The sequence below is a fragment of the Canis lupus genome, chromosome 7 (genome assembly GCF_011100685.1).
Source record: "Canis lupus familiaris isolate Mischka breed German Shepherd chromosome 7, alternate assembly UU_Cfam_GSD_1.0, whole genome shotgun sequence".
Lineage (NCBI taxonomy): Eukaryota > Metazoa > Chordata > Mammalia > Carnivora > Canidae > Canis > Canis lupus.
In genome coordinates this window covers 41,763,823-41,788,011 of record NC_049228.1, presented here as the reverse complement: position 1 = coordinate 41,788,011, position 24,189 = coordinate 41,763,823, and the positions used below count along the sequence as shown (strand labels likewise).

Below are 24,189 nucleotides of genomic sequence, written 5' to 3'. Positions count from 1 at the left end.
TGTCCTTTTCATCCTTCCTGGGGCAGGCTCAGGCACTCAGGCGTGCTGGGCCCAGGAAAGGTTAAACCGGTTGGGCAGTCTCTCCCCTTCTCACCCCCCCCACCACAACCCCAAACAGCATCTAAACTGGGCAACTTGGTGGCAGGAACAAAGCCGGTGTTTGTTGGGTTTCCCTCCTGCCTGGGAGGCTGTTCTCGGACCACGGCATTCCTGGCCTGGACAGAGTCAGCTCAGAGTGGCTTCTCCCGCTGCTACAGCAACAATCACTCCTCTCCACAGGCCATGCCCAGGTCACAGCTCAGAGGGCTGCAGGTGCTCCCACATTAAAATGAATTTAAGTCAAGAAAAGCTAGTTCCTGGGATCCATGTGTGGCTCAGGGGTTAAGCGTCTGTCTTTGGCTTAAGGGCGTGATCCTGGAGTCCTGGGATCCAGTCCCACATCAGGCTCCTTGCATGGAGCCTGCTTCTCTCTCTGCCTAGGTCTCTGCCTCTCTCTCTGTGTGTCTCTCATGAATAAATAGAAATTAAAAAAAAAAAAAAAAAGCTACTTCTTGAGATGCCCAGGTGGTTCAGCTGGTGGATCCTGCAACTCTTGATCTCAAGTCTGCACACTGAATGTAGAGATTACTTTAAAAAAAGCTACTTCTTAGGCAGAATAAGGCCTAGAACCAGGCGTCGACATAATAGCTTTTTCGGGACGCCTGGGTGGCTCAGCAGTTGAGCATCTGCCCTCAGCCCAGGGCGTGATCCTGGAGTCCTGGGATCGAGTCCCACATTGGGCTCCCTGCATGGACTCTGCTTCTCTCTCTACCTGTCTGACTTTCTCTCTCTCATGAATAAAGTCTAAAAAAACAAAAGACATAGCTTTTTCAAGGTCAGTGAATAAATCAGATCAGAAGGTCTCACAAGGCCTAAGAACAGCTGCACGTGCACCAACCTTCCCTCTTCTCATCTTGCATCCTCTAGCTGTGGAGAGGACTCATAGGCCAGGAAGGGTCAGGGCGAGATGAGCTGACTGGCCAGAGCAAAAAGGAAGGGATGGATGGAAGCAAACGTGTTCAGGGGCAGACATCCCTTTGCGAACAGGACCACATGCCTGCAGCAAGGAGGCGGGAAGTCAGCTCACTTGCCCAGCACCTGGGTGCCCAGTGCCTGAGCTCACCCAAGTGACAGGAAGGCAGACAAGTCAGTGTGGCATGTTTTTATTAGAAAACTCCATTTGGTTAGAGCTCCCCTGACCCAGAACAGAGATTGGGTAGCCTCCGAGTCACTTGGCCTTCATCTGATCTTCCACCCTCTTCCGAGAGGGGAGAGCAGGGGATGGGGGTAGAGTCAGGCAGTTTCCTTAGTGCCCCCTCCTGGGCCCCTCAGTTCACACTGCAGCACCACAAGGCACACAGATGAGGTCCCGAGGCTTGTTGCTGGAGGCATTCCTGCTCGTTCTTGCTCATATGGCTTTGGGACAGAAGGAGGAGGCTTTCACAGACACCGAGGCCTGGTCCCCGACTCTGGTTGAGAGCAGGCAGGATCCTGGAGAAGGTGGCAGGGGCTGGGGATGAGAGACCGCACTCCAGAGGCCCTCCGGAGTCTGGAAAGCACCTGGATCTCCTAGGCAGCGGCCTCGGAAGCCCCTCAGTTCTTCTTGGACTTGGGAGTGTCATATTTCCTCTTGCTGGAGTACCACAGCAGCAGGGGGATGCCGATGGAGGGCAGGGTCATGACTCCGAAGGCTGCCCAGTCCAGCTGTGGAAGATGACACAGGCCCTGCTTACAAGTCTGGACGAGGCCTGGGAGGGCCAGAAAGGAGGCGTGTAACGAGGAAGGGAGCAGCACAGCCCAAACGTTCAGCAGAACCTCAGCAGAGAGGCTCCTCTGACCGCTCCTGATGGGAAGGCTCTCTACAGACCCCCCTATCTTCCAAGCTACAGAGCCCAAGGCCTTGTCCGACCTCACCCAGACTGGAAGAGAAATTCTCTCTTCCATTCTATCTTTGAGGGAGGTGATGCCCGGGTCCTGCCCTGACCGCCAAGCCTCCTGTGAGCCCAGTCCTGCCCATACCCCAGCCCCCTCTTCAAGTCTTACACCTCCCTTTCTGCCTTTTTGCCTTGAGGTACTAGTTGCCGAGCCTTTTTCTCCCCCGAGCCACTCCCTCTCCCTAAGATGCCTGCCCTGACTTTACCTCCTCTGATTGGTTGAATGCCACCTCCCCCTGAAAGCCCTCCAGGTCAGAGGCTCCCCCAACAGCCTGTCTGTGGTCTCAGTCACGACACTTTTCTCCCCGCTGACCTGTCCTGAGGTCTCTACAAGCCCAAGATCTTTATGGGAAGGGAGTGTGTCTTGTTCACCTTTGTCTTCCTCAAGCAAAGCACAAGCCTGGACACAGAATAAGGAGCTTCATGGTTATTCACAGAACGAACACATGGATCTCCTTGGTTAGTACTTTAAGCAAATTTTCAAAGAATCCTCTCCCAGACTAGACCACAACAGTGCTCCTACCCAACCTCCCCAATGCTCTACAACTCTCGGAGTCTAAACACATATTCTGTTAAGATTCAAAATAGACCCAGGACTCCAACATGGGACTCAACTCAAGGCCATATAGTGAAAAGGGGCAGTTTTTTTGGTTCCCTGGTAATTGTGAGCTCATTGGCAACAGTCTGTCATCATGGGTAAATCAGGACATTTGGTGGCTGTGTCAGACCCCCAAAAAACCGATATGATGAGAACCAACAACAAACTAAACAAATCTAAAGAGGCGAAAAGTTCCCACAACCAAAACCCGTTATCATCCTGGGGGAAGGGGAAGAGAACACTGCGGAGCTTACAAAATGCGGGGAGAATCTCCTATCAAACTCCCGCTGGGCCAGGATCCCTCCCTGTCCAGGGGCGCTGGTAAAGCCAATCTGAAAGGAAGACAAGAATGATGTTAGGGCAAACCCAAGTCCTTCTCAGGTGAGGAAGGGCAGTCCCAACCGACCCAATTGGAAACATGACATTTTCAATTTTCAAAGGTGTAAGAGGCTTTAAGGAGACGCGCAAAAGCTTTTGAACTAGAAAGAGCTGGATGATTTTCAGCATGTCGTAAAGAGGAATAAACCAGAAACCAGAAGACACAGGAGGAGCTTTTTCTCAACAAGGGAGGCCAGGAGTGCAGGTGATGTTAAACCAGACCTTTCCTCTTTGCCTCAGGCTCTGGAAAGAGTGGCTCACACCCCAAGCCCCTCTGCAGGACCAGTGTGTGACAGAATGACTGTCCTTGGCAATCGTTTCCCTGTTCCTCCAGTGGAAATGCTCATCTACACCTCACAAATTGACACGAGGCTCCAACGACATAAGGAGCATTCTGAGAAGCACGAAGCCCCACCCAAAGGCACACACTAGAGGAGAGGCTGGGGCCGGCAGCATTCCTGCCCCAAGAGCAGGCCAGGAACTGGAGCACACTGCAAACAGCCTTGCTCTCAAGTGGCAGCTGGGCCTTTGATTTTGTGTCTTTTAACCTATCAACTACCAAGGAGAATCAGAGTTCTATAGTTGGTTCTGATATAGATGTGAAAACCTAACTAGGATTATAAGAATGCAGTTCCGTGTGGTTTACAAAAATAATCTGATAAGTGTGGTGAATGTCAGAGACTCCTTCAGCTGATGTGAGAGTCTTCCCTGCTGGGTACTCAGTATGCAGCCTACAGCCCACCTGAAGGTCTTGTCAGACGCCTTCATAAATTCATGGCCCCAGTGTCCCAATCTTCTCCCGGCACACTCTGGGGCTCAATGAATGTCTGTTGACCTTTTCAACAATCAACCAAAGGACTATTTACTATTGATTTGCTATAATATATGAGAAACAGAGAGACATCTAAGACAAAGTCCCCAGGCAGGAGGAGTTTATGATTAAACTGGGGAGGGGGGCATGTAAAGACCTACACAGAAGAAAAAGGGGGTACTGAGACAGCTCACAATGAAATGTTTGAGTGGCAGAGGCTGTCAGGGCTCTAGAAGTTTCGATGCAGTCAGCAAACGCTTGCTGAAAGAGGACAAAATCGTGAGGTGTAAAAGCAGAAGACAGAAATGAAGGCATGCAGTCCACAGCTCGGCCTGGAGAGGGGACACTTCTAATAGAGAAAGAATAAGAACGAGAGAGGATGGGGAGTGAGGAAAGAGTGCAAGGCCTCTGTGGGAGGAATGTGCCAGAAAGCTGGAGGTAGAGAACAGCTACCCCACCAGAGTGTCTGTGGCAGGAGTGGTCCAAGCCAGAGAAAGACACGGACACAGCGGAGACTGGGAATGAGCCAGTGGCGGTGCAGAGAATGGGGGGGTAGGGAGGTGGTAGTGGGCCGGGCAACCACATACTGGGTGGCAAGTGGTGAGGTCCAGATTAGAAGCAGAGCAGGAAGAGGAGGGGAGGTTACAGTTCTCCCCTCCCACCATCTCAACTGCTTCATTCTGGATCTCTACAATTTGAAACCTCCTTCCTTCCTAAGGGCAGCATCCCAGCTTCTGGTCCTTCTCACCATTCTCAGAATTTAATGGGTGCCTTGGAAAGTTTCTGCAAGGTTCCAAAGACAAGAGGATCTTGGCCCATCCAGCTAAGGTTTGAGGAACTCACCACGACAGGCCCATCCTCCTGAGCCAGGTAAGTAACAGTAGCCGAAGTAAAGTTGAAATAGCCAGCCTTGAGCGGGCGCAGGACCACGGTGTGGGAGACATTGCTAGCACTGACCTAACAGTCAAGGAAGCTAGAAGAGGAAGCTGAAGTGGAAACATCCTTTCAATGTATACACTAAATGCACCATTCACAAAACAGGCAGCCCATACATGTGATTTAATGCCTGCCATCCTCTGCAGCAATAATAAATATATGCCATCCTCTAAGCCTGGTACTTCCCAGCCAAGAGGAAGGGGTCTCGGAGATACTCAAAATCCAGGCTCTTCACACTGTACTCAGGACTGAGGTTCTTCAAGTCAGCTTTCAAAGCAATACATGTTACAGATGAAAAATCCTTCTTACAGAAACTCTTTCATTGACTAAATGAAGGAAGACTGAAAATACAAAATGAAAACCAAAAATATGGGATCCCTGGGTGGCGCAGCGGTTTGGAGCCTGCCTTTGGCCCAGGGCACGATTCTGGAGACCCAGGATTGAATCCCACGTCGGGCTCCCGGTGCATGGAGCCTGCTTCTCCCTCTGCCTGTGTCTCTGCCTCTCTCTCTCTCTCTCTCTCTCTGTGTGACTATCATAAAAAACAAAACAAAACAAAACAAAAACAAAAATACCACTAAGAGAACACTGACCCTTCCCAGAAAATCTAAACATTTTAATTCACAGGGAGAAAAGTTTAATTCCAAACACTCAGGAAACAACTGGTGGATGCCAGTAAAAGACACACTGAGTGAGGAACACCTCCAGAGGCCACAGGGGCTGGGGGGCTCCACACTAGTGGCCAACAGACTTTCTTCCAAAAGCAGTCTATGTACCCTCGTCCAGCCACAAACAGCCTACTATGTGTCTACATCCTCCCCACACAGTGTGTCGTAGGGCCTTCTAATCTGAACTTGAGGAACCTCCTTCCTTTTTCTTAGGTCTACCCTCAATCACGCCCAATTCTCTCTTGTCCCATCTTATCCAGAGAGGTGACAGAAGAATGGCGGGCCACAGCCAGACTATGTGAAGTAACCTGCTGCTCTGAAGGCTGTGTGTCTTCCCCAACTTCAGGCTTTATCACCCACTGTCAAGGATACGGGGCAATCCGGTCCCATTTGACATTGAGCATTCCAGACACAATGCCAAAGTCCTCTGGGGGAAAGGAATCATCAGATAACTCCACGTCTAATGCAGCACTGCAAAATGGAATGACAAACAGGTTAGTAAGTGGGGCACCAGGGTGGCTCAGTGGTCGAGGGTCTGCATTCAGCTCAGGTCATGATCCCAAGGTCCTGGGATTGAGTCCCACATAGGGGCTCCCTGCAGGGAGCCTGCTTCTCCCTTTGCCTGTGTCTCTGCCTCTCTGTGTCTCTCATGAATAAATAAATAAAATCTTAAAAAAAAAAAAAAGGTTAGTAAGTAATGATGGGGGGCTCCTGGCTCACTCAGTCAGGGAAGCAGGCAACTCTTGATCTTGGGGTTCTGAGTTTGAGCCCCACGCTGGGTGGGGAGAGGACTTAAAAATAAAAATAAAACCTTAAAAAAAAGTAATCGGCAATTAAATCTGCCTGCTTGTACTAAAAAATCATCAGGGATACCTGGGTGGCTCAGCAGTTAAAGTGCCTGCCTTCAGCCCAGGGCGTGATCCTGGAGTCCCGGGATTGAGTCCCATGTCGGGCTCTCTGCATGGAGCCTGCTTCTCCCTCTGCCTGTGTGTCTCTGCCCCTCTCTCTCTCTCTCTGTTCTCTCATGAATAAATAAAATCTTTAAAAAATAAAAAATTTTTAAAAATAAAAAATCATCACGAGAGAGATAGAAGTCACATAGTAACAGGTTTGTTGCACTGAAGAATCTAGGTCAAGGACTGATTCTATGGCTAAAAAGCACCAAGGAAGGAAAGAGCTTAAATTCTCTCTTGTCCCAATTTCCGTGTCTACGCGTGTAGGTACAGAGAGAGAGGATCAAGACACATATGGAAGAGAGAATGAGAGCGAATAAAATTAAAGAAAGGCAACACGCATGCTTACAGGTTGATGAAAGAAAGGAAGCTAAAACCTGCAAGCCCCATTGCTTCTTCCTCCTCAGAAACTCTTCCAGCTCCAGAAAGTGGGAGAGGTTTCTCCGAGCTTAGGTGAAAGCAGGTCCAGAAGGGCCGGCACTCACAATACCTGTTGCTGCAGGAACCCCAAAGCTCTCCGGTCCCGCTGGGAAATCTTAAGAATCGTTAAAGGGCCCAACCTGCAGCCCCCGGCCCCCTCACCTTGAGCCAACATTGTAGATGTTGTACTGCAAGGTCAGGTCTCGCCCCTCCACGGCGTATCTGTTCAGCAGTGACTTGGAGGCCAGAAGCCGGGCTCCTTCCTCCGCATGACTGACAGCAAACAGGGCCAACAGCACAGAAGCCAGAAGCCTCATCTTGGGGGGACGGGGGGGGGGGGACGTCAAGTGGGCAGTCAACCCAAACATGGAAGCACTCGGCCACCTGCCTCGTAGCGCCCCCGCACCAAATCTAGCATTACTCTCTTAATCTCCTCAACACTGGGTCCTCCTTCCCCAACAGCCGGGAGGGCTGAGCCCCCGCCAGGACCTCCCACATGTCCTCCCCGCCGCCCTCTTCCTCGGCTGGTGGGGTCGACCGTCGCACCGGCCTCTTCTGCTCAGCCCCACAGGGTCCGCCCCACGCCCCCTGCCTGGGCCCCCACATCCCAGCCGTGGGCCCCTTAAGGGCTCAGTCCGCTCGGCCCTCCCCCTCTTGCCAGGAAGACACGTCCCCCACCGACGCGGCGCGCCTCTCCCGTCCCTGCCGCGGCTGAGCGGCCCCTCCGCCGCCACCGCTACCGTCGGGCGCCGTTCCGACCCTAGCGAACACCCGCCCGCGCCCCCAAGACTCAGCGCTCACCGCGCGCACCCCACAGTCCTTTCAGGGGACCACCGAGACCGGAAGAGAGCGTCAGCGGCCCAAAGGCCGGAAGTGAGGTCGGGGTCGGAAACCCGGATGCTCCGCGCGATGCCTCCTGGGAATCGTAGTTCCCAGCCACACCCCACCCCCGGCTCTGCGGCGCCGGCACGCGGCCGGATGCCTCTGGCCTGCGCTTTCAGTTGCTGCCACCCGGGCCAGGTACCCCGCGGACCCCATAGGAATAGAGACCGAGTGTGCAGTCTGCAGCGCCCGGTGCGCCCGCGGTCCTGGAACCAGGGGAAAGCTCTTTCTCTCAGGGCTACCGGCATCTTTTCTGCTTGCAGAGGACAAACGTGGTCCGCCCTACATCCAGGAAGCGCCAAGCCCGGAGCTTTGCTTACAAGCCCTTGGAGAGAAAAGCGGTCCTTTCTTTTCCGTCCAGCCTGTAACCGCTCTGGCTCAGGCACATCACTGTGTGCTGTGTTCTCTGCAGTGGGCGCCCTGTCTTGGCTCTTTCCCTGCCCTTTCCATCAGCTGCCAGACAGATGCCCACAAACAGCGAACTGGAAAAGGATGTCCGTGGGGTTCCGCGTTCGGTTCCGCGTTCGTGAATTCAGGTCTTAAGTCTGCTACTCGCTGGCTACCTAACCTTAAAACAGCTGTCACCACTGTAAAGCCTTGCTGCTCAGGTCCGTATAATGAGATGATTCTAACACTCTCCAAGTGTTGGAGGTCAGATAATGTTTTAGTGTAAAACACTAAGCATATTGTCTGGCACAAGTATGTGCTTGGCAAATGCTGACTACCAACATTATTATTCTGCACCTCCACTGCGGCATTTCTTCATCCGGTTGCGTTTATGGAGTCCGTAGCTTGTGCCTGCACTGTTATAGGTCATAAGAATATGGTGAGGAACAGGACACAGAAGATTTCTCCTTTCTAGGGACTTAGTTCCTATGGAATAATACACATTTCCTGTATTTGTTTTAGCGTGCCCTGCATTCCCAACCTCACACACTAGAGCTCCTTGAGGACAGGTTGTCTGTTTTGCTTTTGCTCAGAGTGACAACTCCTCTACACACACCCTCCAAGCGACTACTCTCTTCTTATTCACATCCAGCCCAGCGTTCAGGTCCCTGTCCCAGTCTCATCCCCCCTGGGAAGCCTACCATGGCTTTGCCAGACTACATTGCTCTGGTGTAGCGCTGGAGTTTACTATGTTTTTTCCCAGTTTCTGCCCTGAAAAAGCCACCTTAATGATTAGATGCTATTTCTCCAGTGTACACTTATCTAAAGGTCCTACAGTGATGCTGAGCACAAAGGGGGTGCTCAAGAAATACTGCTGATGGTGGTAGTTTTTATTTCTTTTTTTAGATTGATTTTATTTGTTTGTTTATTCATGAAAGACACAGAGAGACATGCAGACATAGGCAGAGGGAGAAGCAGGCTCCCAGCAGGGAGCCCAATGCGGGACTCAATCCCAGGACCCTGGGATCATGCCCTGAGCCAAAGGCAGATGCTCAACCACTGAGCCACTCAAGTGCCCCCCCCTTTTAGATTTTATTTATTTATTTGAGAGAGAGTAAGCAAGACAGAGAATACGAGCTGGGGTGTGGGGGCACAGAAGGAGAAAGAGGAGCAGACTCCCACCTGAGAAGGGAGCCAGATGCAGGACTCAATCCCAGCACCCCGGGATCATGACCTGAGCCAAAGGTAGATGCTTAACCAACTGAGCCACCCAGGTATCCCTTTATTCCTTTCCAAAGCATTGTTTTCATAGCAATATCTCCAGACTTTGAAAGATATGAAGTGTGGATGTTCCTGTTCCTCAGACTCAGCTGCACACAAAAGGAATACATCTTCAGTGCACAAAGTACCCTACCAATAGTCACTCTGGATTCAGGAGAGAAGTGTCTCCATCCTTACTTTGCTCCTTTATACACTGACCCTTCTGCCTCTGCCCCTTTCAGTCAAGTCCCTTGTTCATTCATGGATACATTGAGTATCCATTTTTCTTTTTTAGATTAATTTTTTTGTGATAAGTATATGTGTAACATGGAATTTGCCATTTTAACCATTTAAAGTGTACAGTTCGGTAGCCTTAAGTACAATGGCATTGTTATACAATCATCATCACCATCTATCTCCAGAAAATTTTCAACCTCTTGAATTGAAACTCCATACCTGGGGATCCCTGGGTGGCGCAGTGGTTTGGCACCTGCCTTTGGCCCAGGGCGCGATCCTGGAGACCCGGGATCGAATCCCACATCAGGCTCCCGGTGCATGGAGCCTGCTTCTCCCTCTGCCTGTGTCTCTGCCTCTCTCTCTCTCTCTGTGACTATCATAAATAAATAAAATTAAAAAAAAAAAAAAAAGAAAAAGAAACTCCATACCTATTAAACATTAATGCTCATTCTTGTTCCCCACCAGTCTTGGCAACCACTACTCTACTTCCTGTTTCTAGGAATTTGATGACTCTAGGTGCTTCATGTAAGTGGAATCATGCAATAAACTCACTTTACACAAATAATGCATACTTATATTCTCAGTGAAAAACAAATCAATGGGCAGCCTGGGTGGCTCAGTGGTTTAGCGCCACCTTCAGCCCAGGGCGTGACCCTGGAGACCTGAGATCGAGTCCTGTATCGGGTTCCTTGCGTGGAGCCTGCTTCTCCCTTTACCTGTGTCTCTGCTTCTCTCTCTGTCTCTCTCATGAATAAATAAATAAAATCTTTTTTAAAAAAATAAAAACAAATCAAGTACTGAAATAGTGACTATAAATGTCCAGATGCAAATTTAGATGGCCAAGAAATGTTAACTATTTTATTTTTCTGTAATCAAATCTAGTTTCTGTTTCCAGACTTCTCCATAGAGGAGCAGGGACTCACTAGCCATCTTCTCCAGAGGTGCCTCTAATGTTCTAGAGGGCTCCTGATGTGCCAGAGGCATGGGGCTTGGTTATCAATACTTTTTTTTTTTTTAATTTCTCTTAGCTATGGGAAGTCCTTAGTAATAATCAGATTTTTTAAAAGATTTTATTTATTTATTCATGAGAGACACAGAGAGAGAGAGAGAGAGAGAGAGGCAGAGACACAGACAGAGGGAGAAGCAGACTCCTCGCAGGATGCCTGATGCAGGACTTGATCCCGGGACCCCAGGATCATGCCCTGGGCTGAAGGCAGGCGCTAAACCGCTGAGCTACCCAGGTATCCCTAACCAGATTTTTAAAAAAGATTTTACTGGGATCCCTGGGTGGCTCAGCGGTTTAGGGCCTGCCTTCGGCCAAGGGCGTGATCCTGGAGTCCCGGGATCCAGTCCCGCGTCAGGCTCCCTGCGTGGAGCCTGCTTCTCCCTCTGCCTGTGTCTCTGCCTCTCTCTCCCTCTCTCTGTGTCTCTCATGAATGAATAAATAAAATAAAAAAAAAATAAAAATTAAAAAGATTTTACTTAATTATTTTAGAGGGAGGGAGAGAGAAAAGGAGGGGCAGAGGGAGAAGGAGAGAAACTCAAGAAGACTCCCTGCTGAGTGTGGATCCCGATGAGGAGCTCCATTTCAGGACCCTGAGATCATGACCTGAGCTGAAATCAAGAGTTGGTCGCTTAACTGACTGAGCCACCAGATGTCCTCTGGTTATCAATATTTCTCCTTTCTGGCATCCACTAAGACATTCAATCCTGTCTGCTTTCAGGTGTGGGTTCCATGGGAGCCTAGCCACACCCTCCCAGCCTTACCCAGACGCTCTGTAGGCACAGGGCCTCTTCCCCTTCCCCTTCTATGTTCCACCTCCTGGAGCCATGGGACACTTCACTTCTTCCTTGCTACTCGAGAGCATTCCTCAGTTCTGCCAACTGGATTGGGACTGGGGTGAGCAGAAATCTTAAAGAATGTCTTAGGCCACCTCCCCAGGCACGGCCCAGGGCTGGCCAAGAACAAGAACATTCTCTTCCATAACTACAAAAACATTATTATACCCATGAAGTTCAACATTAACATAATACATTATTTTCTTTTCTTTCAAGAACTTATTTATTTATTCATGAGAGACACACACACACAGAGAGAGAGAGAGGCAGAGACACAGGCGAGGGAGAAGCAGGCTCCATGCAGGGAGCCTGAGGTGGGACTCCATCCTGGATCTCCAGGATTACGCCCTGGGCTGAAGGTGGCGCTAAACCGCTGAGCCACCCGGGCTGCCCCAATACACTATTTGCTGATGCAATCCATATTCAGTTTTCTTCAAAATGCCATCTATGGGGATCCCTGGGCGATAAAATCGGGACGCCCTGGTGGCTCAGCAGTTGAGCGCCTGCCTTTGGCCCAGGGCGTGATCCTGGAGACCTGGGATCGAGTCCTGCATCAGGCTCCCTGCATGGGCCTGCTTCTCTCTCTGCCTCTCATTCTGTGTGTGTGTGTCTCTCATGAAGAAATAAAATCTTTAAAAAAAAATGCCGTCTATGATTTTCATAGAGAATCCAGGGTCCTACGAAGGGTTACATATGGCAGCATGGCATGCGAGGGAGAAGAGACGGGGAGAGAGGCCCAGCAGCTCGATCTCTTGGCACAGATGTCTGAGGGGCCCTTCTGAGTCCTTGGATCCCCCGAAAATCTCAGACACCCGAAGTTGTCGGTGGACTGTTATCTGCTTCTTACCAAATGTGGATTCCAAGGTAGATTCTGCAGTCTGCATCTGCCATGTCGTCATGATGCCCTTTGAGGGTCTGGGCCATGTTCAAAAGTAGATCATAGTCTACTCTTTTTTCTGCTCACCCAGGTGGGTAGGGGTTGGGGAGGCAGTGTCTCCAGCCTTCTCCTGATGAGAAGTGAAGCAGTGGGGATGTGTGCGGGTATCTGTAGACCGTGCCCCTTGGACCCCACCCTCCTATTGCTATGACAACCACTTCTGTGAGGACATGGGGACAAGAATTGTGAGTCTGCTGGGTGGGAAGCAGACATGCTGGAGGATCATCACATTAGTGATCATAGCACTTTATGATCATGAAGAAGAAAGAGAATGTGTCTTTATCTTCCATCGGCAAAGTAAGGGGGCAGGCTGGGGCATTGGCAGGAGCAAGGGTGCTGACCCTGAGGTCCTGCTTGCTGTGAGCTGCTCCCTCCCTCCTGACTTCTCTTTCTCTCTCTCAGGAGACCAACGGAGTGTGGGGACCCCCAGGGGCAGAAAATCCGTCCTTTAACACCTTTGACGCATCCTTGACATCCATCTACAGCTTCGCTGATGACCTGGGCTACCAGGGGAGCCAGGAGCTGACCAGTGTGAGTGCTTCCCACCCTGCAGGCCCCTCCCCTGGGGTCCCACGCCCCTTGCCCCACCACTATGTGGACACTTTTCCTCACTGACCTCCCCCAGGATGTCCTGCTGCGACCTTCTGTATCTTCTCTGCATCCTTCCAGTTCACATCTTCACTAAACATGGCTCCAGTTTACTGCTTCCAGAATAAAACACCAACAGTAGTAACAAACACGGCTTACATTTACTGAGTACTTACCATATGCTGCTCTGGAAGGTAGAGACTATTATTACCTCTGTGTTTCCAGATAAAGAAACTGAGGCACAAACAAGTTAAATAACTCTCCCAAGAACACACTAGTAGGAAGCAGAGATGCTAGATGCTGAGGTGTGTGTCTGACCTCAGATCCCCCCCAACAACTGCCTCCCAGTTTGAGGCCCTCTCTTTACTGTCCTCCATGGCTTCCTTTCCTTTCAACATTTCTGGGCCGAGAAACACACCTGGTGTAGGAACCTAGCTGTTCCTGATCAGAGGGAGGGCTTAAGCGTTGGCTCTGTTCTTGTTAGTAGTCACTGACACAATACACTGCTCATATTTAAAAGGCATAGTTTTTTTTTTTAAGTTTTTTTTTAAATTTATTTATGATAGTCACAGAGAGAGAGAGAGAGAGAGAGAGAGAGGCAGAGACACAGGCAGAGGGAGAAGCAGGCTCCATGCACTGAGAGCCCGATGTGGGATTCGATCCCGGGTCTCCAGGATCACGCCCTGGGCCAAAGGCAGGCGCTAACCCGCTGCGCCACCCAGGGATCTCTTAAAAGGCATAGTTTAGCGTTTTGACATGTGTAGGGACTCATGAAACCATCACAATCAAGATAACAGACATATCCATCACCCCCAAGTATGAACAGCCAGGATTTCCACAACAGATCAGTTAGAGGGCTGGTGTCTGCCTCCCAGAATAAATCTGTATTTAACTGAAGTATTTGCATTGGGATCCTTTGAAAAGAACCACCTGTCTCCTGCTGAGTTCAGTTCAGACTAACCCTGAGCATGTGTGCAGGGGTTGTTTGGGGTCTTCCCTGCAGTCTTCTCAGTGAATGTCCCCTGGGAGGGGGCAGGTCTTCTGGAGGGCAGGCTTCCTGGGGGGACAGGCCTGGGGGGTGCAGGTCGCCTGATGGGGCAGGGCCCCAGCAGGGGCTGGCCCTCTGAGGGGAGCAGGCCCTGCTAAGGCCTGTGGCCTGAGTCTCCCCTCTGACTTCAGCCCCTCTCTGCCTCACTACCCCCCTCAGACACAAAGTCCCGTAGGTAACAGGCTGGGTCAGTGGAGAGCACACTTCATTCCTTGCTCTCGGATTCCCCAAGGAAGAAGACCCCAGCCTGCCGCAGTCCAAAAGGCAGAAGCGGAGCAAGGTGGCCAATGTGTGCATGAGGAAGGATAAGGTGAAGGAGGAGGAGGACGAGGAAGAGGCCGAGAGTGCCACTCTGCCCCGGCGATCCTTGAGGGTGAGACGCAAGCTGCCCCTGTACTCGCGGGCGTGCCAGCTGGGGCAGAAGAAACAACCTAGCACCCTGGGAAGCAGCCACAGCACGCCCACATCCAAGACCAAGTCCTCCCGCTGGAGCATAGCCGGCTTCCTCCAGTACCTGTGCAGCTGCTGTAGCTGGTGGTGCCTGAGGCCAGGGCAGGATGAGCAGGGTGACCCCTATGAGGAAGGTCCGGCCAGGAACCAGGAGAACCCCAACAGTAACCCTTTGTAAATAAAGCAGTTTATTTTTGAAGATGGCCTGTCCCAGCCCTGTGATTGCAGATTTGCCTCTGGATTGATTGGATGATTGGTGAGTGGGTTGATTTGGGATCCACACGTCCACTTTTGTCCTCCCCTTCTGCCTTGTGGTCCCAAACCCTTCCTCACCCTTCCCGGCTCCATCTGAATTCCTGTCTCTAGTGGTCCAGGCCTCAGAAAGGTGACCCTGAAGCCTGCAGCTGCCAGAAGCACAAAGGGCCAAGGGCCAAAGGCCTGGCTGGAGGGCACCTCGGGGAAGCAGCGAGGCCTCGCTCTTTAGGGCTCCCTTCTGAGCCGGGCTGACTCTCAGCTCAAAGCAAAGCTCCAGGCTTCTAACTTTGCAAATGATAAGCTGGGAACAAAAGCAGTTTGTCCAGTCAGGCAGCAGCCATACCTGTCTGGCCTTCTTCCTCTGGCTAAGGCCGAGAGGGTCCTCACCCTGCAGAACCTCACCTCTGCCCCTGCCCCACATGCTGACAGTTGGGAGAGCCTCTCTGTGATAGAGAAATGGGGAAATGCAGCCGCCCTAGATCCATCTCCCTGCAGGCACTCCCTGAAGGTGGAGGCTGAGGCCAAGGTTCCTCCGAGAGAGGGCTCTGAGAAGGGCTGTGGGGGCCCAGGGCCCAGGGTGGGGCAGGGAGAGGGCTAGGGGGGCTGTGGCCTGGAGCCCTGGAGCAAGAGTCACCCCACAAAATAGGTCCCGCTTTTGAAGCATATCAATCACTGCGAGCTGCCCAAGGTTGGGAGGTAGGTACCTTCCCCAACAAGGCAGCCCCTTGTTGATCAAGGGTCACCCCAAAGGAGCTGGGAGTGAGGGTGTAGCCAGTAGAGGGATCCTCAAGGTGCCATGACAGCAGCCACTATAATTCATTGAGATCTCTTCTATTTTCCAGTATATATTTAGTTTTTGTAAATGCCTCCCGTGTGCTTGAAAAGTGTATTTCAGGGGCGCCTGGGTGGCTCAATCGGTGAAGTGTCTGCCTTCCTCTCAAGTCATGATCCTGGGGTCCTGGGATTGAGTCCGGTGTCTAGCTCCCTACTCTGCAGGGAGCCTGCTTCTCCCTCTGCCCCTCCTCTTGCCCTGACTCATGCTCATTCTCTCTCAAATAAATAAATAAAATCTTAAAAAAATAAAAAATTGAATAAATGCTCAGTTTAAGAACTTACAGTAACCACTGCTCAGGTCAATAAATGAGACATTATTATCACTCTTGTGTCCTTATTCTGAATCACAACTTCTGACTTCTCGTACAGGTGACCACTGTGATGACCTCTGTGGTAATCACTTCCTTGTTTTGCATCATGGATTTTCCTTCTAGATAGCCATCCCTAAAAAGTAAACTTTAGCTTTGGGGCACCTGGGTGGTTCAGCTGGTGGAAGCATCTGCCTTTGGCTCAAGTCATGATCCTGTGTTGGGCTATGATCCTATGTTGGGCTCCCTGCTCAGCAGGGTCTGCTTCTCCCTCTCCCACTGCTGCTCCCCCTGCCTGTGCTCTCTCTCTCTTTGTGTCAAATAAATAATCTTAAAAAAAAAAAAAAGACACCCTGCTTTCAGTCCTTTTGGTGTATAGGTAGTAGTGGAAATGCTGGATCATGTGGTAAGTCTATTTTTCATTTTTTGAGAAACTGCCACCACCCTGTTTTCCACAGAGGCTCTACCATTTCACATTTTTGCAGACAGTGTAGACTTCCAATTTCTTCACATCTTCACCAACACTTGTTTTCTGTTTGTTTTTTTGTTTTTTTTTTTAATTTTTATTTATTTATGATAGTCACAGAGAGAGAGAGAGGCAGAGACACAGGCAGAGGGAGAAGCAGGCTCCATGCACCGGGAGCCCGACGTGGGATTCGATCCCGGGTCTCCAGGATCGCGCCCTGGGCCAAAGGCAGGCGCCAAACCGCTGCGCCACCCAGGGATCCCCCTGTTTTTTTTTTTTTAATTGCAGCCGTTATAATAGGTATGAAGTAGATCTCATTGTAGTTTTTTAATTAGGATTTTATTATGTATTTAGGGCAGCCCAGGTGGCTCAGCGGTTTAGCGCCGCTTTCAGCCCGGGATGTGATCCTGGAGACCCGGGATCAAGTCCCACGTCAGGCTCCCTTCATGGAGCCTGCTTCTCTCTCTGCCTGTGTCTCTGCCTCTTCTGTGTGTGTGTGTGTGTGTGTGTGTGTGTGTGTGTGTGATGAATAAATAAATAAAATCGTTAAAAAAGATTTTATTATGCACTTATTTTTTTAAAAGATTTTATTTATTTGTTCATGAGAGACACACAGAGAGAGAGGCGGAGGGAGAAGTGGGCTCCATGTAGGGAGCCCAACGTGGGACTTAGGTTCTCCAGGATCACACCCCAGGCTGCAGGCGGCGCTAAACCGCTGCCTCACCAGGGCTACCCAGGATCACGCCCTTAAGCCAAAAGCAGACTATCAACCGTTGAGCCACCCAGACGTCCCTATTATTTATTTATTTTAAAAATATTTTATTTATTTGAGAGAGAGAGAGCCACCCAGGGGCTCCCTATCCTTCTACATTTTTGGAGTATACTTTACTACTCTTTTTAAAAAACTTCTTGAGATGGTTACTTATGACTTTTCAACCTTTCAATTTTTCTAATATATGCATTTATGGCTACAAATTTTTTTCTATCTACAGCTTTAACTGTATTCTATCAGGAGCGCCTAGGTGGCTCAATGGTTAAGCCTTTGGCTTAGGGCGTGATCCCAGAGTCCCAGGATTGAGTCCCACATCAGGCTCCCTGCATGGAGCCTGCTTCTCCCTCTGCCTGTGTCTCTGCCTCTCTCTCTCTCTCTGTGTCTCTCATGAATGAATTAAAACAAACAAACAAACAACAACAACTGTATTCCATCAGTGTGGGTAGATAATTTTGTATAATTGTTTACTTTTAAAATATTTTATTAAAAAAAAAATAAATAAATAAAATAAAATATTTTATAATTTACATTATTGTCTCTTTTTATTTTATTTTTATTGTCTCTTTTTAAAAAATATTTTATTTATTTATTCATGAGAGACACAGAGAGAGAGAGGCAGAGAGAGAAGCAGAGAGAGAAGCAGGCTCCACGCAGGGAACCTGATGTGGGACTCAAACCTAGGACTCCAGGATCACGCCCTGGGCCAAAGAGTAGGTGCTCAACTGCTGAGCTACCCAGGCGTCCCTGTTGTCTCTTTTTTGACCATGGCTGCTTAGTAGTATATTTCCTTATTTCCAAAAATCTTTTTGAGTTCTAGAAAACTGCATTATGATTAGAGATCATACTTTGGATTATTTCTATCCTTTAAAATGCATTGAAGGGATCCCTGGGTGGCGCAGCGGTTTGGCGCCTGCCTTTGGCCCAGGGCGCGATCCTGGAGACCCGGGATCGAATCCCACATCAGGCTCCCGGTGCATGGAGCCTGCTTCTCCCTCTGCCTGTGTCTCTGCCTCTCTCTCTCTCTGTGATTATCATAAATAAATTAAAAAAATTAAAAAAAAATAAAATGCATTGAAAATTGTTGTACTTCCCAGTATATATTTAATTTTTGTAAATGCTTCTTGTATGTTTGAAAAATACATATATTCTATACTTCATTAGATGTGGCATTATATATATTGTATTTTATTGAACCTAAGGTGCACCCTTTGTCTGTTAGGACTGCGTTAACAAAGTACCCCAAACCCCAAACCAGGTAGCCTAAACAATAGAAGTTCATTGTCTCACAGTCCGGAGGTTAGGAGTCCAGGACAAAGGTGTGGGCAGGGTAGGTTCCTTCTGAGCACTGAGGGAAGAATCTGGGTCATGCCTCTAGCACCTGGAGGTTCGCCAGTAATCTTTGGTGTTGTCCAAATTGTACAAGCATCACCCTGATCTCTGCCTTCATCTTCACCTGACATGCTCTGTGTACCCGTCTGTGTCCAAATTTGCCCTTCTATTTTTTTTAATTTTTATTTATTTATGATAGTCACAGAGAGAGAGAGAGAGAGGCAGAGACACAAGCAGAGGGAGAAGCAGTCTCCATGCACCGGGAGCCCAATGTGGGATTCGATCCCAGGTCTCCAGGATCGCGCCCTGGGCCAAAGGCAGGTGCCAAACCGCTGCGCCACCCAGGGATCCCAAATTTGCCCTTCTAATGAGGGCACCAGTCTAACTGGGTCGGGGGCCACCCCTACTCCAGCATGATCTCATCTTAATTAATTCCATCTGCAATGACTCTCTTTCCAAATAAGGTCACATTCTAAGGTCCTGGGGGGTTAGGACTTGAATATATGAATGTTTGAGGAACGCAATCCAACATATAACATGCTGTTACTTTATTTACCACCAAAAAGTTATAAAATGCTGCCAACTGAACTCTCACTCACTTCTAGGACACCAACAGTTATTTAAAAAAAAAAAAAGTCCTCCTTTCAGAGATGTTAAAATATGAAAAAATCTGTGTTTAAAAAAATATTAAAAAAAAAAATAAAATAAAAATAAAAAAATATTTTATTTACTTATTTGACACAGAGAAAAAGAGAGCACAAGCAAGGGGAACAGCGGAGGGAGAGGGAGAAGCAGGCTCCTTGTAGGGAACCTGATGCGAGACTCAATCCCACGACCCTGGGATCATGACCTGAGCTGAAGGGAGATGCTTCATTGACTGAGCTACCCAGGTGTCCCTCAATTTTTTTCTATTTATATATTGGGGCCATGTTATTAGATACACAAATACTTAGGATTACTCTATTTTTCTGGTAAATGTTACTTTTTATCATTATAAATTAACCCTCTTTATCTCTTAGAGGTGCTTTCTGCCTGAAATTGTCTGCCCTATTATTAATAAAGCTACTCTAGTTTTCTTCTGGCTTGTGTCTGTAGTTTATCTTTTCCCAGACTTTGACTTTCAATCTCTCTGTTTTCTTAGGTTCTATAAATGTCTGTGGTAACTCCCAGCCCCACCCACAGGGAATTCAGAGTGTTTCACATAAAAGGGATTGATTAAAACTAGTCCCTTGGAAAAAAAAAAAAAAAAAAACTAGTCCCTTGCCATGACACTCTGGGACCCCAGCGTCTCCTGGAGTCTGGGCTGAGTCCCTGCCTCCCTACTGTCTGCAGGCAGGGCTAGGACCCAGGAAGTGGTGAGGGATCAGAGGCTGCTCCTCCCGCCTGGCAGCTGTCCTGGGAGTCACCCACCCTGGGCTCTGTGAGGCTGCTCCCAGCCCCTGGAGTGTCTGAGTCTCTGCTCAGCATCAAGGATGGTTCTGTGCCCCCACCTCCTTTCAGAGGAGATCGCCAGGAGACCTGGGCCTTCTGGGCTTGGCCTCGGGTCCTCAGGAGGTGGGCTGAGGAACCCAGTGCCAGGGGGTGGTTCAGGCTGCCCTGCAGGCTCACATTGAAGCCTCCATGTGCAGGATCTTTTGGCCTTGTAGTTAGGCCAAAAGATTTTATTTTATTGACTCAGCCTGACAATCTTTGACTTTTAATTGAAGCATTTAAGCCATTTCCATTCAATAAAATTACTTCTATAACAGGATTTAAATCTGCCATATTGTGTGTACTTTATCCTATTTTCTCTCTTGTCAAATAAACTTTTTATTTTGAACAAATTTAGATTTATAATAAAAATTGGAACGACAGTGAAGAGGGTTCTTATATACCACACACTCAGTTCCCCATCATTAACACCTTACATTAGTATAGTATATCTGTTACAATGAGTAAATCACTACTGATACATTACTATTAACTAAAGTCCAAACTTCATTCAGATTTCTTTAGTTTTTAGTTAATATCCTTTTTCTGTTTCAGGATCCCATCCAGGATGCTATGTTACATTTGATTGTCCTGTCTCCTTAGCTCCTCCTGACTGTGACCGTTCTTCAGACTTTCCTAGTTTCTGATGACCTTGACAGTTTCAAGGAGGATGGGACATGTGGAGTGTTTTCCTCGTGATTAGACTGGGGTTAGGAGTTTTGAGGAGAAGAGAACAGAGGTAAAATGCTGTTTTTATCACATCATCTCGAGAACATTCTGTGAACATGATTCATTGTTGACCTTGGCCACCTGGCTGAGGCAGTGTCCCCTCTAAAGTCACCCCCCATACCCGTGTTCTGGAAGGGAGACCTGTGCAGCCCACACCTGAGCAGGGAGTTATACTCCATCTCCTATTAGGCAGTATATTTATATAAGTTGTTTGGAACTATTCTGTACACGTTTGTCTTTTTTCACCCATTTTTCCCTTCAGTTACTTATTTGTATCAGTACAGAGTCACGAGCATTTACTTTACATTTGGTTAAGTTCTTTATCACTTTATTTGTTGGTCACCTTATTCCAGCCTTGGCCACTGGGATGTCTTTCAGGGGCTCCTGTGTCCCTTTGTCACACCTCTGTCGTGGTGGGTTTTCACTTCCTTACTTTCTGTACGGGATGCTGTGGGCTCATCTTGCACACCTCCTGCCCCAGTCCCAGCATCAGCCATCCCTCCAAGGACCTCTGGTTGCCTTCATTGGAGATGGTGTTAGAGACCAAGGCCTGGGCATCAGGTGTGCTTGATGCCATCAAACGTCATGACTCCAAGGCCCCCTCTGCGCTGAGAGTATGGACAGAGGTGTGTGCCAATTCACACATCCACAAATATCTCTATCTGTATCTGTATTAAGTCACACATGGGTTCATACTTATGTCTCTACCTCTAATTCATCACTATGTGGGTCGTCCTGGCCTCATCCCCTTGCTTATCTAGAAACTCCGTGGCAACAGTGAGAAACCTCATTTCTCGTGGAGGTCCACCATTTGATTAATTGTTCAATCCTAGCACCTGTGTATAGCAGTATCAGAACTATTAACAATACATCTATGGGACACGTATCAACTAGCACACATTGCTAGGCTTCTTTCGCCTTTGCTTTTACAGATTCCACTCATTTCCAAGTTATTGGGGTCCACGTCTATGCCCCTCCTCCATGAGAATATTTCATACATTCATAATATAGATTCTCAGGTTATATCTTCATCCGGTCCTAGGGTCCCCTGACCCCCTAGATGACATGTGTGCTTCCAGTTTGCATGTACTAAGGTTTACTTTGCTGGAAAGTTCTACGGGTTTCAGCAAACATGGCGTCACGTACCCACTAGTGTGGTATCGTGCACCATAGCTTCCCCATCAAGAAAAATCTGGACTGCTTCATGTGGTATTTTTTTCTTGTCTTGCTTTTGAGCCCTGACTTTATTTTCTCCTTCTGGCTATTTGGTAGGTCCATGCTGTGCTTCTGTCTGTCGGGTGAGAAGACACCCACCCCTGGCTTCCTAATGGCTACCGTCCCTAGGCGGGACTTGGCCACCTTCCAGCCCAAGGCGAGGACAGTAGCCACCCCAGCCCTTGTGGCCTGGCTCCTGAGCTGCCGCGTCACGAATCCTAATGCCATGAGACATTATCGTTTTTGTTTTATGGAATCAATGTTCCTTTAGATTGACACACATATTTAGCAATTTCAGTGTTCATCAGTCCATTCTCTTTTTTCTTTTTAAAAAAGATTTTCTTTATTTATTCATGAGAGACACACAGAGAGAGGCGGAGACACAGGCAGAGGGAGAAGCAGGTTCCCTGTGGGAAGTCTAACGTGCAGCTTATCCCAGGACCCCAGGATCATGATCTGAGTCAAAGGCAGACACTCAACCACTGAGCCACCCAGGAGCCCCTCTTTTTTTTTTCTTTTTATTACCATGAAAGATCACTCTAAGTGACTCGGCTGGTGGTGGTCTCAGGTTTGAATTGTCTAAAAATATCTTTATTTGACCTTCATTTTGGAAAGCTGTTTTCACTGGGACTGTATTCTGAGTGGGAGTTATCTCCTCCAAGTGCAGGGAGGTGGTGTTCCCTTTACCCAGCCCGGCCTCTGTACCATGGAGATGGCAGTGCTGACCTGCGGCTCCTCTCTGTGCCAACTGCCCTCATTCTCTGGTGGCTTTCACACTATTCGCTCTTGGCTTTTGCCTTTCTACAGACTGCAAGTTGATTGTAATTTGTTTGCCTTCTAAATCTGTGAATCATTGACTTGCATCAGTTCTAGGTAATGGTGATATTATTTCTTCAGGTTGTCCTGCTTCTCTCATCCCAGGGCTCGTTGAACACCTGCTGGCCCAGCTTCCCCATGTCCTCCTGTGCATTCTCCATTGCGGGAAATGGAATTCCAGTGCTCATCCTTGTGGTCTTGTCTCCAGAGGGCTCCCCTCAGCCTTATGGAACCTGTTGGCACGTCTGTTCACTGACACCCTAATTTCATTTAGCCCATTTTCTTCACTCAACTCTCCACTTGGTCCTTTCACAATTGTGCCAGGTCCGTTTTTGTACAAAGTCTCCGGTGTCTGCTGAAATGTCCAAGTTCGGTTTCTGTCTGTGGTTCCAGCTGATGGAATCACTGTGGGTCCATCTATTGTCCCTCACTTCTGCTTGGTCTCGTGTGCAGCACCTTATCTCATTGGGGCTTCATTCACCTTTGCTGTAGTTGCCGTTACGTTCCTCAAGATTTCTACTGGCTTCTACTAAGCATCTGGAGATGCTAGCAACCTGGGATCATCTTACTCCAAGTTTGAGGTGTGAGAATTTCCAGACCACCCAGAATGGTGGCTGCACTGCAGAATATGTGAGTGGTTTGTTCCCAGTTCAACCTTTGGGGCCCTGGTCCATGTGCTGGATCTTTACCGCATCCCCAGACCCCATCTCCTGTTTCCTTATGGCTCTTTCCCTCAATGCTCTCAAAGCACAGCTCAGGCCCTTACCACGTCTTCTCAACAGGCAGAAGTCCCCAGGTCCGTGACGTCCCCGGCTCTGAGGCAGAGATTAGGGCCTTTCCTCCTCCCTGCCTGCCCCACCCGTCTTGTTGGCCTTTTGATGCTTTTTCGGTATTCTTTGGTTTTCACCCAGCTTTTAAAACTTCGAACGATGCGACACCTGGGTGGCTCAGTCATTGAGCAACTGCCTTTGGCTTGAATCATGATCCTGGGGTCCTAGGATCGAGTCCTGCATCAGGCTTCCCACGGAAAGCCTGTTTCTCCCTCTGCTTACGTCTCTGCATCTCACTCTTTCATGAAAAAATAAAATTTTAAAAAATAAAAAACTTTCAGTGTAAGTGTTGGTGTGGAAGATCCAATCCACATTATCCGAAGCCGGGGCCTCCCACTCATGGTTCCCTTGTGTTGCACAGAGGCCTAGTCTATACCCTCATGCATAAGACAACGTCATCAACAGGCAATCTTCAGTTCACGTGAGCAGTGGGATGAGCCAGCCCGGCTTGGCCTTAGAGCTCCTTAGAGCTCCTTAGACCAAGAGCTCCTCCACTTCACTTGCAGAAGGTCTGGATGCAAGGGTTTCCTCTGTTTTGATCTTTCTAGCTGAGGTGAAGGGAAAATAGTCTTGCTGTAGCATCAGAGGACGACCTTTCTGCACTTCCCGGCTCAGTCCTGAGTGGGGGACAGGGAAGGTGGAAAGCAGCCCTGCCTGGTCGTGAGCCCCAACAAAGGTTGGGCCGGCTCTCCCTTCATCATCAATGCCCCGAGCTGAACAGATCCTGCTGTATAAAAACCCCCTAAAACCAGGCTGTCTTCAGCCAGCCTCCTTTCCCTCCGAAAACAAACCCCAAGACA

General features: G+C 49.0%; 2 protein-coding genes across 4 annotated transcripts; one reads left to right on the top strand and one right to left on the bottom strand.

Moving 5' to 3' along the window:
* Positions 1-1,189: 1,189 nt before the first annotated feature.
* On the bottom strand, positions 1,190-7,596 carry SSR2 (signal sequence receptor subunit 2). The gene is given in 6 exon segments (NM_001003269.2): positions 1,190-1,743; positions 2,826-2,903; positions 4,604-4,712; positions 5,737-5,835; positions 6,900-7,054; positions 7,539-7,596. Coding segments are annotated over 5 exon segments (552 nt in total). The 5' UTR covers positions 7,539-7,596; the 3' UTR covers positions 1,190-1,632.
* Positions 7,597-7,713: 117 nt separating this feature from the next.
* Positions 7,714-14,564, top strand: LOC102151322. Of its 3 annotated transcripts, XM_038543069.1 has the most exons (5): positions 7,714-8,227; positions 9,969-10,028; positions 12,007-12,206; positions 12,682-12,810; positions 14,148-14,564. In XM_038543069.1, the coding sequence occupies exons 3-5, from the start codon at positions 12,036-12,038 to the stop codon at positions 14,541-14,543; spliced, it is 696 nt and encodes a 231-aa protein (XP_038398997.1). In that variant the 5' UTR covers positions 7,714-8,227; positions 9,969-10,028; positions 12,007-12,035; the 3' UTR covers positions 14,544-14,564. The 3 variants fall into 3 exon arrangements, with proteins under 3 accessions (XP_038398997.1, XP_038398996.1, XP_038398998.1); XM_038543068.1 differs by lacking the exon at positions 9,969-10,028 and having other exon boundaries at positions 7,715-8,227; XM_038543070.1 differs by lacking the exons at positions 7,714-8,227; positions 9,969-10,028; positions 12,007-12,206 and adding an exon at positions 12,383-12,576.
* The last annotated feature ends 9,625 nt before the right edge of the window (positions 14,565-24,189 follow it).